General features: G+C 39.7%; 1 protein-coding gene across 15 annotated transcripts in view; it reads right to left on the bottom strand.

The window, feature by feature from the left end:
• Positions 1-12,565, bottom strand: part of NRXN3 (neurexin 3) — a 945,174-nt gene that overhangs the window by 613,379 nt on the left and 319,230 nt on the right. For all 15 annotated transcript variants that reach the window (XR_007377978.1, XR_007377979.1, XM_048950079.1 and 12 more), the window contains one exon: positions 6,513-6,716. Coding sequence is in view for 13 of the 15 variants with exons in the window: in XM_048950079.1 (XP_048806036.1) it covers positions 6,513-6,716 (204 nt within the window). In the remaining 2 variants the exon portion in view is untranslated. The remainder of the gene's footprint in view (positions 1-6,512; positions 6,717-12,565) is intronic.

Below are 12,565 nucleotides of genomic sequence, written 5' to 3'. Positions count from 1 at the left end.
GAACGCCCAGCCCAGATTTCAGCTAGTTCTGGAGATTGGGAATACTATTTTTTTTATTTTTACTTTTATTTTTATTTTTTTCCTACTTGGTGGGGGACGTGAGGAATTCTTTCAAAGGTTCCCAGCCCTGCCAGTTCCTCAAAGCCCAACCTCACCTTGCTGCCTGAATGCTAAGGTTGAAAGGAATGTTCATAACGTTCAGGGAGAAGATGAAATGGGCAGTGGAGTGGCAGATCTGTGAATCTTTGCTCGCCCTGTTTCATTCAGAGATTATGGACAAGGGAGGAAGAAGGGGTGTATGGAAATTAAAATAGAGTTATGGTTGTAGAGCCTAATAAATAGTAACTGAAAAACTGCACAAGAAAAATGACTGGAGGTGGGGGAACCTGAGCTAGAGGGTTTCTGAGCATCGCTTCTTTAATTTTACACATTAATGCTCAGCATATCTCAGGATATGACCCATAATATCCTACATTTATGAATGCCTACTTACAGCCTTGTGAACAACTTCTACTGTGGTGTCCAATGTGGTTGAAAGCTATTGTATCAGTGCTATTGCATATTTTGAGTGATGCTGACCTTCTCTTGGGAAATCAGGCCAGAAATAACAGCACCATGCTACTAGAAACCCAGGTTACTGAGGTTTTACCAGCAAAGATGGTTGTATGTATTACAGAGATATGGCCCAGAGTGATTATACAGAGTGGCAGAGAAATACAAAGCAGTTTGCTGCTTAACTGGGCCAATTCTGTGTTTACTCAGACAATTATTATAAGAATAGGAAAATTATTTCAGCAGCTTATGCAAGCTTATTTCAGCTTCATGCAATCTCAGAAGATGAGAAAGAGTATCTATAAATAAAGAGTCATAACAAGTTAGGGGTATACCAATCAGGAACAGCATAGCCATAAAGCATCTGTTTTCAACCAGAACTTCCCTTGAGAAAATCTGGGTTTGGTTTTGTGCGATTAGGTTTGTCATGTGTCGTCAACCGCAACAGAAAAGTGGGAGCAAACAGCCCTGGAGCAATTGGTACAATCGCCATACAGAGGTGGCTATATCCCATATAGCAGCTAGATGGGTTAATGGGAGCTCTTACATATATGCTGGGAAATCAGCTACCCTTGCCTCTACAACATGAAAGAGAGTGAGTGAGAGAGACTTCAGAACCTCACTGCAAGTGAATGCGTCACGGCAGATACAGCTAGAACGGGGCAATTATTTATGGGCTGAACAGTTAAGTGTGCCGTAAAGGGAAACATGGCTGGTCCTCAGCAACATTCACTGAATTCAGAAACTAAAACTTGGTTCTGATCTCTGCAGAGAAGTTTTTTTTGTTTGTTTGTTTGTTTGTTTTTAAGCAATACTGAAACAACTACATGCCCTAGAACTGCCTCCTAAGTCACTGTCTGCTCTGAGTGAAGGGATTGAAGGGACTGATGTCTTACACTGATTTTCAGTGTAGCCCTTATCCTGACTGGTAGATTTCAGTTTCAAAGGATAATGAGACCAGGCCACTGAGGGAGTGGCCCTGACAACTATTATGGTACTATCTGATCACCAGACTCAAAATCAAGTGCCAGGAAAAAACACCTGAGCTTCCTCCAGAAGAATCAATTCCTGAACCAGCCTTGGTCCAGCTAGGTCAGCAGGATCTTGCTTGGCAGCTAAGCTCCTACATCTGCCTGTGGTACTACACCAGCACTGCCACACTCTCCTGCACCTGGGCTAACACTGACGCACTCTGCCACAAAGACTCTCAGTCCACCACACTGCTTATCTCTACAAAGCACTTTTTTACACCAAGTAGATGTACTCTAAGATCCAATGCCTTTTCCACTTTACTAATGGAAGTTAGTAATATTGCTGTATTCCAATACCATGGCAATTGCCAGAAGAGAAGAAGCCAGAATATCTAGGGAGCCATCTGGTTAACAAGCCTTCAAGAATTGAAAGTGCTTTGTAGAGAAAGACATTATCTATTGCTGTCAGGCAAGCTATGGAAGCTGCAGTTGCCCAGAAGTTCTGGATGAAAATGAACTAAAATGAATCTCAAGTCAGTCACTGAAAAGAGAGGCATTAAAAGCCAAACGTGCTACACTGAAAGAACAAGCACAGTATTTTCTATTTCCTTAATCCTGATCCTTGCCCAAAGCAACAACAAAGTTACAATCATTAATACATGAAACTGTTTTTTCCTTCTTACATCAGTTTTTAGAAATGAAGGAAATACTTGGTTTCCTCTAAACCAGTACAACACTTCAAAAGCCAAAGCTAAGGGTGCTTTCCCTGACAGTAAGGGGCAGGGTTCATGCTCAGCAGCTGCAGAATTGAGAAACAATTAAGAGGACTGCTCGAGAGTCCTCCAGCAGTGCAGTAAGACTTTTGATAATTATCATCTATGGCTCTCAGTATTGTTATCAGCTTCTGCTGATGTGATTTACTTTGTTGAGGTATGGTTGTATTCCTGACTTAAAAAAAAAGGTTTCCTTTTCTTTGGACTTCAAAGATGAGTGAGCCTAAACAGCTGCAAATCCAGTAAGCAGCCAGTCCTACCACTGAATGAGATGTTTAGAGGACAATCATAAAGTAACTTCATTTTTGTAAGGACATGGGGAGCAGGATGACCTGAAAAGATCTTATACAGTTACTTTCTTCCATTGTTATTCCTAGTGTAAATCAGATGCTGCTTTCAAGGTTAGGTTTTCTAGAGCACATCACAAGGAAACTGGGAAAAAGACTCTCTCCTTGCAAAAAGGTTAAACAGCTTCACTCCAGCTAACTAATGTTAAAGATTCACTGTTTGAATAGCATTAGTAGCAGAACTGATGAAGTCTCCAGTAATTGCATCTGTGTTTCTTACCACTGTTCTGTATCTTTGTGCTACAGAATGCTGATATTTACATTATGTGCAATTTTGAGGCCCCAGCCTGTCCTTTTCCTTGAATCCATCATCTTTGCTGTGGGAGGATAAAATGTTTACTCCTTTTGAAGAGCATCCACATGTGGTTATGGAAGAGCACTTCAAAGTAAGACTAGAACAAGATAATCAGGGCCTGACAATTTCTGCTTACTCTAGGTTATCCCCTGTGGGGAACTCAGATGAGGCCCTGTGCACTCTTCCACCATGCTACAATGCAGCTCTTTGTCTCTCTTACTTCTCAGATTGTGCACCCACCTGTTAGTATTAGTGGGAAGATGACAGATATTTTTTTCCCATCTATTACAATAAAAAACATATATCAAAAGTCACCGTATGGGTTGATTATTAAAAAAAAAGCATGTCTAGGTACACATTTGCACATCTGCATGCACGACCTGCACAAAAGTTTGGTGTATTTGGTGTAAAAGTTCAAGCACGTTTAAAAAAGAAAAACAGAAAACATGTATGCTCTGTCTTTATATGTGAATTATAAAAAATCTGTACATCTTGGAAAGATAAAGATGTCTTTGAAAACCCTAAGGAGAAAAGGTAGGAGACAGGCATAGCCACATTTATTTACAGGAGAACTCAGATTAACCGGTTGTAGGCAGAATTTATTCTAGTCACTAGTGCCCTGAAGCTGAGCCTAGCAAGAAGAAATGAAACTGAAATATTCTTTAACAAAAGTCAGTGAAACTATAATCTTCCCATTCACCAATGGGAGGAAAACAAAGTGAAGGTGCATCTCTCTATTGGACCAGCCATTTCTTTCCCTTTATGCAAATCCCAGCATCAGAAATGATTCCCAAGCATGTTCCAAGCCATTATTTGCTTCATCTCTCTCTCTCTCTCTCACTCCTTTCACTGTACGCTCATTTCCTCAGAATCCTTATCAACAGAAGTGAGATCTGCATCATATTTGGACTTCTATTCTTCACACAACAAACAAACTACTGTGAAACTTGCTGTCAACACGCAGACTGGACTGCCTCAGGGACTGACAGGGGAAAGGTCTGAAACAACTTCCTCACTCCTCCTTCATAGAGAATTATTCACCACTGCTCTTATCCCTCCTATCTTCTACAGCAAGCCCCCATGCCCACCCATGCCTGCTGTACAATGTATCCCCCTGGCTGAAGCCAGGACAACACTGTGTGTTGAGGAGGTGGTGGGATATGCCAGCCACTGCAGGCTGCTCTGTACACTCTGTTCTCAGGGCTGTTTGCTGTGCGGGCCGCAGGCTTCAGGCCTTTGAAGGGTTGAATACCATCTTTTGATTTACTATGGCTGATGGGGTATGGGAAAGCTTTACAACTGAAATACATAGAAGAGTTAAAAAAATAATAATTAAAAAAAAAAAAGAAAGAAAATAAAAAACAACACAGGAAAGACCTATATAACCACACAAATGATAACAAGTAATCAAATGGAATAGATCGAAGAATAAAGAGACAATTCTTAGTAATAGTTTTAAATGACTTATAAGAAAAGCACAATTATATAACTCACCACTCAAAACAGTCTCTGTTTACACACGCATGTCATTGGTTGTCATTGGCTCAGGAGGATGGTGACATGCAGCTAGTCAGCACCAAGCATGATCAGCTTCAGAGGGTATTCCTAACACTTCTCACCAGTAAGAGGATTTTGGCAGGAGCAAATGATGAAGACTTGGTTCTCATTTGTAACATTTTGGCTATAATCAGTCTCCTTAAAGAGTCAGGTGTGACTTCCAATAAACAACAGAATTTAAGTGGCTCTGTTAAGGTCACTCCTCCTTAAACTCTCTTTCTCCAACAGCAAGGTAACATTGCTGTTTTGAAGGCAGAAAGTCCCAACAACTAAAGGAAAATACCTTAGATTTGCAGCACTTCTTTGCATAATGTCTCAGCACTCTTACAATAAGTTGAAACAGTGAGAGATCAGTGTCAGTGCTATTTCTGTTTGAGAAACTACTATCATAGTTGAAACTGACCTATTTCTTCTGCCCGCTACTTGCTGAGTACACATCTGTTCCTAAGCTATCTGGACACTCAGTGGCGATTTAAACTTTTCCAACTGAGCTAAGAAGAGCAAGCATATGTATTCCAAACAAAACCATACCACATAGGTTTTCTTTCATTTGTTTGCTTTTGCCTTTTTCATTTTATTTTCTTTTCATAACATGAGTTTCCATAACCCTTTGGACAGATACTATTATTAATAAATATGAACTGGCTTAAATGCATCTTCTTTATTCTCCTAACCCAAAAGCTACAGTCTTATATGAGATTAAAAGTGCAAAAAAAAAAAAAGAAAAAAAAAAAAAAAACCAAAAAACTACATGTAAGTTTTTAAAACAAGCTGGCCACTTGCTGGACAACGTATTTCCCAGGTAAGGATAAGAAACCTTAAAATCATCACTCAAGCTCAACTGCGCACAGAAAGTCCTTGATAAATTTATAATATCTACCTAGGATATGAGCTGAAAAACAAGAACCATTACTACAGGTATGGGTAAAAAAACACTGCTGCACTCTACAAAATCACTACACAGTTTGCTCCTGATATCAGCATAGTGGGACTTTCATGATGCTAATGTTGTTAGCTCAAAATAATGTGAAAGCTTGCTCCTGTGGGGTTTGGAATTTTGAAAACTGGCACAAGATTTTGCAGACTATGAACATCTTTACATAAAGTACCCTGGACTTCACATTTTCCATAATCATTATACATGATAGTTCTGCCTTTTGATCCAGAATCTCTTCTTTATTATATTGTGGGATTGAGATGAAGCAACAAGTTGCATCAGTGCAAATGAAAGTAAACTTCACCTCCTGTGCTTATGTTCTTTAAAAAGGAGGCTACTTGTCATTCACTGGTAAGAAAGTGGATAATCAAACAGCTCATTCATTGCCTCTCAAAATTTTTCACTGTTATTATTGTTGAATTTGTTTCTAATGGTCTTTTATTGTTTTCTGTGACTCTAAGGAGACAGAACAACCTTTTGGGATGGGGGGATGCACTTTCATTACTGTTGCCTTTGTTTTATCAAAGAAACTGTCAAAAGATACAGGCTTTTTTCCTAGATATTAAAAGCTCTAAAGGCTGAAAGATAAACTAATTATGAAATAGAAATAAATTGTAGTTCAGCAAAATAGAATATTTAAGATCAATTTGTAGCAAACATTGTCAAATTCTGTAAAAGGTTTAGGATTCACAAGACTTCTGCTTGCCACCGTATCCATTTTGCTTAATTCTCACATTTGGCTTTGACTGTTTTGAGTGATGCTGTATGAATGAGGGATGTAACTGATCAAAAGATGGACCAAGCAGCATGTCTCACACAGAGCTCACCAGTCCCAGACCAAGAAAGGAAACTTAAAAACTTAAGACTTTAAAACCAACACTGTTCATAACAAAGAACTAACAGCAAATCTCCATGCAGCAATACCTCCACAATAGAATATAATTATGAAGGTCTCAGCAGCTATTTTAGTGATCAATCCAATCCAATCAAACCAACAGAAATTAAACAAAATAATCTTAAAAACCACTAACCACAAGCCCAAACTAAGAGTGAAGGCAGTGGGAGGTTTTTATACGATACCTAAGTTGACCATTAGTTTGACACGGCCTCCATCCAGCTCCAGACGCAGAGTGTCAGCAGAATCTCGTGAGGTGGTTGCCATCAACAGCCCATAGGCACGCTGGGACATGAAACGGAAGGACACATCTTCTGCCTCAGTATGCATGACCATGGGCATGATGATCTTCATGTACATGCTGCCATCATAGCTCAAGATAGAGGCCTCTGTAAGGAATCAGTAAATAATTTCAAAAAGATGAAAATAAGTTACACTTCTACATGATCTCCAACCCTGAGGAAACCTGACATCTATTACAGAGCACTGTGTTTACAATTGCCACACACTCCAGGAACAGCACATCACTCTGGGTAGAACAGAGCTACTGTTCAGCTGCGTCCGGCAACTCTACATAACAAGTATAAGCAGGAAAAATAAAGATAAGTGTGTTAGCTTTGGGCCCTTTTGAGATAATGAGATAGGACAGACTCCATTTTTCACATCTTCTAGAAAATGCAATCTTCTCCATTAGTTCAGCCTATCCTAGCACTTCCTGGAGTGAACAGTTCAAACACTGCTCCTAGGGCATTCAGTCTTGCCTTAGAAAATGCAGTCTCTATTTCTGGTGCTCTTAAAAGTTGTTGCTTATTCAGCGAGGAATTTCATTCCATTGTTGGGACTTTAAAGGAAAAGAGAAACCATATACAGTTATAGTCTGTGGCAACACAGTCCATCAACAATCAATCTTGCATGCAAACCTTGAACAATGGTAGCATCTAGAAAGCTGCTCATGGCCTAAATAGGCAAATCAGACAAGACAAAACAAGCAAGAGAGAATTAAGTCCTGTATTTGTTCCATTGTTTCTGGAAGTGGAATTTCATTTATCAAATTAAGCAAGCCTAGCCGTCAAATATGAATTATCATTAATACAGGACCTATAAAGTTCTCCAGCAGACAGAATTTATTTTAGAGAAGTGAAAAAAAAATATACAATTAGAAGTAGCACAATGAAAAGGAACATACAACATCTAAAGCAGGAAAGTGAAAATATGTTTCCAAAATTTAAGTTAGACTAAGAAGAGCTTCTACAGGTACACTTTATTCAAGAATAATCATAGAATCACAGAATCATAGAATCACAAGGTTGGAAATGACCTGTAAGATCATCTAGTCCAACAGTCTTCTCATTACCATTGCTACCACAGACTAAACCATCTTTTGTAGCTCCTCATCCAGGCGCCTCTGCCACCACCTCCCTTGGCAGTCCATTCCAATGCCTGACCACTGCCTGAGAGAAAAAGTTCTTCCTCATGTCTAACCTAAACCTCCTCCAGTACAACCTGCGGCCATTTCCCCGGGTCCTGTTCATTGCCTGGGAGAAGAGGCCAAACCCCTCTTCACCACAACCTCCCTTCAGGAAGTTGTAGAGTACAAAAATGAAACGTTGGTCATAGGAAATGCTATTTAATATTGAGTTCATAGATCCATCCTACTTGTAATCATTTGATCTTTTTTCAGAGTTCTGTTGTAATCTGGCAGACAAATATCTGCAAGCATGAACAGGTTTCCTAACAGTTTTTCCCACACCAGATTTGTACTGTTTTGAGGGACCTTTTCTTCCTCCTTACTAACAATCTTTCTGGAACTCTGCTGTCACAACTGGTGGCAGTGCAATGCAAATGATGAAAAGAACAAATCAAAATCTACATCAAGTGTAATTCAAACATTGGAAATGGCAGGAGATCAAGGCAGAACAAAAGGCAGGAGTGTGGGAGGGAAAAAAGGAATGATATTACGTTTTTCTGTCCCCTCCGAAGATGTCAAAGAAAATTGAGTCTAGTGGGAAAGGAGTTCCAGTACTTAATGCTCTCTATTTGTTCAGGACTTTGCCTGTGAAAACCGAAAGTCTTCTTTGAAGGGGTAAAGTCTTGTGAAAGAAGTGCAGCAACCAGTACGGCATGGCAATCATTGTTTCAGTCTGTGCATATGCTCTAAAGCACTTCTACCAGCAAAATTTACAAATCTGCATAAATATATTAATGTACGAATCAGAGCATCCCTTTTCCCCAGAACCATTTCCTCCCAAAGGCAGATAAGTAGATTACTCCATGTAGGACTTTTACAACAAAGCTATGAATAAAAATCCCAGAAGTAGAAAAAAAAGACTGATTTAAACTCCCTAGACACACAAAGGGATTACTCTGTAAAGCACTCTTACTGAGATTCTGACCAGCCTCCCTACCTACACAAGAAAAGAAAACACAGTACCAAATGAAACAACAAATATTTGGAATATAGATGTTCTTCTTAGACATCTTCATTTTTCACATCATCAGCTGACCCCCTCATGCTGATGGGACTGGAACTTTTAGAAGAAAACAATAAGCTTATTAGAGCTAACTCTTAGAGTCCTCTCAAGGCCTGAATGTTTGGTGCTAGAGTAAGAGAGTTGGACAGGAAAATAAAGAACATGTCAAGTTCTTCCAAGTCCATGCTGGAAAGGATCCACAGTGGCTAGAAACAGTAATGCAGTGTGGTAATAAATATGCAAAATAAGTGGTAAACAGTTATATGGTTATGAAACATTTGACGGGGATCACTGTGGTTGGGTGCAGCACTGGTGCAGCAACCCATCATACTAACATACACCATGCAGCACCTCCGCTGGTCATGGGACATACAAGCTCATTAAAAAGAAAACTTCACTATGAGCACCATTAAAATAATACGGTTGTGAACAACATCTTTATTCACAAGCGTTCTGAGCTGCATTCCCCACACACTGTCATGGTCTGTATGCGCAAAGTGCTTTACATGCAACACCCAATCAGCCATACATACACCTTCTGGGCACCAGCTGTCAGTGTTGCCCAGGAGACTCACATCTTTACTTGGCCAAGAAACAGTTGGAACGAGCTGGAAAGAAAGATTTTTATTTCAAGGTGGGGGGGGTTTCCTACTTTTCAAAGTGCAATTCTATTCCCCCTCATGCCTGCAACTCTTTCTTGCCAACCACAGCTGCAAGCTGGAACCAAAGGTACTGTACATTATACATATACACAAAGTCAATGCATATGTACACACAAACCCCTCCTTGCTCTCTCTCCTCTCTGTGTGGATTGTATTAGAAAATGCAGTCAAGCATGAAATGGCTCTTTTGATGCCTTCAGCTCAGATGTGCCTTGCATGAAAAAGTTGTGTGCCCTCACACCAGAGTAGCTGTGGTAACGGAATTGGAGAGTATCAGGACCACGAGTGGGGGTCGCTGACACAAGTACCTCAGCTTTGCTGCTTTCTTGTTCACAGAGCCATGCCATGGGTACTTTGGAAATATACGTGCTTTTTTTTTTTTTTTTTTTTCTGCAGACACTGTAAGACAACAAATCAAAAGACTGGTAATAATGACTTTCTTCCCTTCTAAAACAATGCATTTGTGTGCCCTTCAGGTCCACTGATTCCATTGACAGAAAATTACTGTCCACAGACAAGAAATGTGAACTGTTATTATATTTGTGTAAGACTAATATGAAGAACACCCATAATTGCTGAAGATGGCACAGAAATCTAGAACCTAATGTTTTGAATAGTTTCTGAATCAAAATCTGAACTCAAAAATGTCAGGGGAAAAAAAAAAAAGCCACTGATGCCTAAATTAACCCCAAATTCAAATTCTATAAGCATGGCTTGTACTTGGAATGAATTACACAGTGAGATAAAGCAGGAGGAGCCCCAAGGGAAAAATGTAATGTAGGAGGCAAAAAAAGATCTCACACTGAGCAAAATCTCTCCTTTCCACCTCCTGAACTCCTTGCTTGTTCTTCTAGGTATCCTTTCCTAAACTCTGCCCATAGCATTCTGTGTATGGAATGCAGAGGACCTAAGGGTTCTCAGCATAGTTCCAGTCACCATACTATCAGCCATGTCAGTTTAGAATGAATAGAGACAAACCAGACAGAGGAAAGCTGAAAGTAAATTTCCAATTGGAATCGATAATCAAAATTAATTTAAAAATCAAGACAGTGTTTCAGTTGATATTCAGTAGTACCCTAAATCAGGCATTACTTCAGTTTCAGTTAATGTCTCTTCTCTGATATAAATATAGCACTGCACTGAATCCTTGCAACAGTTATGCAGATAAAATCAAATAGCCTGAAATAGTTGAAACAGCTTCTATGCAACCATGTGAGAAGATGACCTTCTGCCCTTGTGTGTGCCCTCTGCTGACCTGAGCCTGTCCCAGTTCAGAGCACCTAAGCACTTGACATCTTCTAAATGTAAGAAATTTCATTCTCACCTTACAAGTCTTCACCATCTGAAGTATCTGTAAGCTTTTTCAGCACACCTCCTTGCAAGCAGAGCTTTCCCTCTAACTGTAAGAACAGTCCTTCAGAGGGAGGTATTGCTTAGTAGCAATCACAGAAATAAATCATATCTCCTTGTCCAAACAGCAGTCCCCAAAACTCAAGGATGGCACATTATCGCTAAGCAACACATACAGAAAATCTGCTGATGATTGAATGTAACCTGGCAACAACTAGGTGACCTCAGTTCTCCCGTGCTGGCAACTTTTGCCTGAAAACAGGCATCCATTTGATTGTCTTTAGTCAACTGCAGCAAAGGGATTGTAACACTTCTGTACAGCACCATAAATACAAGCAGCAGTTAGTTAATCAAGTTAAAATATAAGCACATAGTTATTCAAGTTAAAATATATGCACATTCCTTCCACCTGTCTACTTTCAGGGTAGCCATTATATTTGGAGCAATGTGCAGCACAAAAGATTTCACCCATGTTGCAGGGACCTGCAGTGTAGACAAAAAGATCTAGAGTTGCATTTACCAGATCTCAAAGCCAGAAGCTTCACCACTATTCGCTTGGAGATGGAAAGAGGAAGAAACCAGGTGCTAGTTCAAAACTGCCCTGACATAATGCCAGAGATCTGTGAAAATCGATATGTTATTAGGAGCAATTAGCTTCCCAGTCTTGTGCTCTGAGACCCTGCCAGCTTTAATTTTGCACTTACCATCCAAAGGAGCAATTTACTGCTGCTTCACCACAAAGCTCTGCATAAACATTCTAGGGAGGTTGCAACAGACATATTCTTGCAATACAGAGATAGAAAAATATTCAATATCTCTTCGTGATCTTTGTCTTGGTTTCTAACCTTTCTCCTGTATTAATCTCCATTCTTTTTGGCTTTCCATCCTTTTCAGCTTTCCCATAGTGCCTTGTTCTTCCTTGTGGTTTCTCCCTTGTCTCCCAGACTACAAAAGAGCTTTCTTTTTTCTGGAAGTCTCCAAAAAGATGATGAAAGAATAAGGAAAAAACACCTCTTCATTAAAAGTTCAGCTGAAGTGATTAATGACAGTAAACCAGGGCACACTGTGCATTCCTCATACATTTCCATTTGGGAGAATCAGCCGTTCCTCCCCATTCCCACTGAGCAGGGCTTCTAGAGAAAAGCATTAGCAGTTGGAGATGCATAATAGCAAGGACCAAGAGTTCAAAACTACAGGAAATACAGACTACACAATACCACTTTCCTGCAAAAATTCAAATATCCTTCAAGATTTCCTTTAAGAAAGAGAGCCAGAGCTTTCTATCCACAAGCCAGAAAAAGCTTTCCATTGAGTATGCAGCACATCTCTTTCCATTCCCATGCAAACATCAGTTTTTTCATACACCTGCTAGGAGACACATGGCCACAAATAAAAACAGCCTTGATTATTCAAAATTCAACATAATACTTAAAAACAACAACAACAAACCCACACAACTGAAAGAAAAGAAGGCCTAAAACCCTACAATTCTCAATCCTGTCTAAGTAGATTCCATACCGACAAGTTTCAACGAGCCAAGCCTTTGGACTGAGGATGTACATCCATGAATGACCCAGGGGATGCATGTTTACACCTGGCATAATTTGGACTAAGCTACAACAAAGTTTGCGTCACGTGGATTTTAAAATACAAGTGAGCTATAAAAAATGAACAGTTGAAAACATCTCTTTATAAATCATTTTTACACTGGAAAGATTTCTTCTGTATTTCAAGGTAAATGCATATTTTACCTGC

The sequence above is a fragment of the Lagopus muta genome, chromosome 6 (assembly GCF_023343835.1).
Source record: "Lagopus muta isolate bLagMut1 chromosome 6, bLagMut1 primary, whole genome shotgun sequence".
NCBI classification, from domain to species: Eukaryota; Metazoa; Chordata; class Aves; order Galliformes; family Phasianidae; genus Lagopus; species Lagopus muta.
The sequence above is the reverse complement of the archived record's forward strand: the minus strand, read 5'-3'. Positions and strand labels throughout refer to the sequence as shown.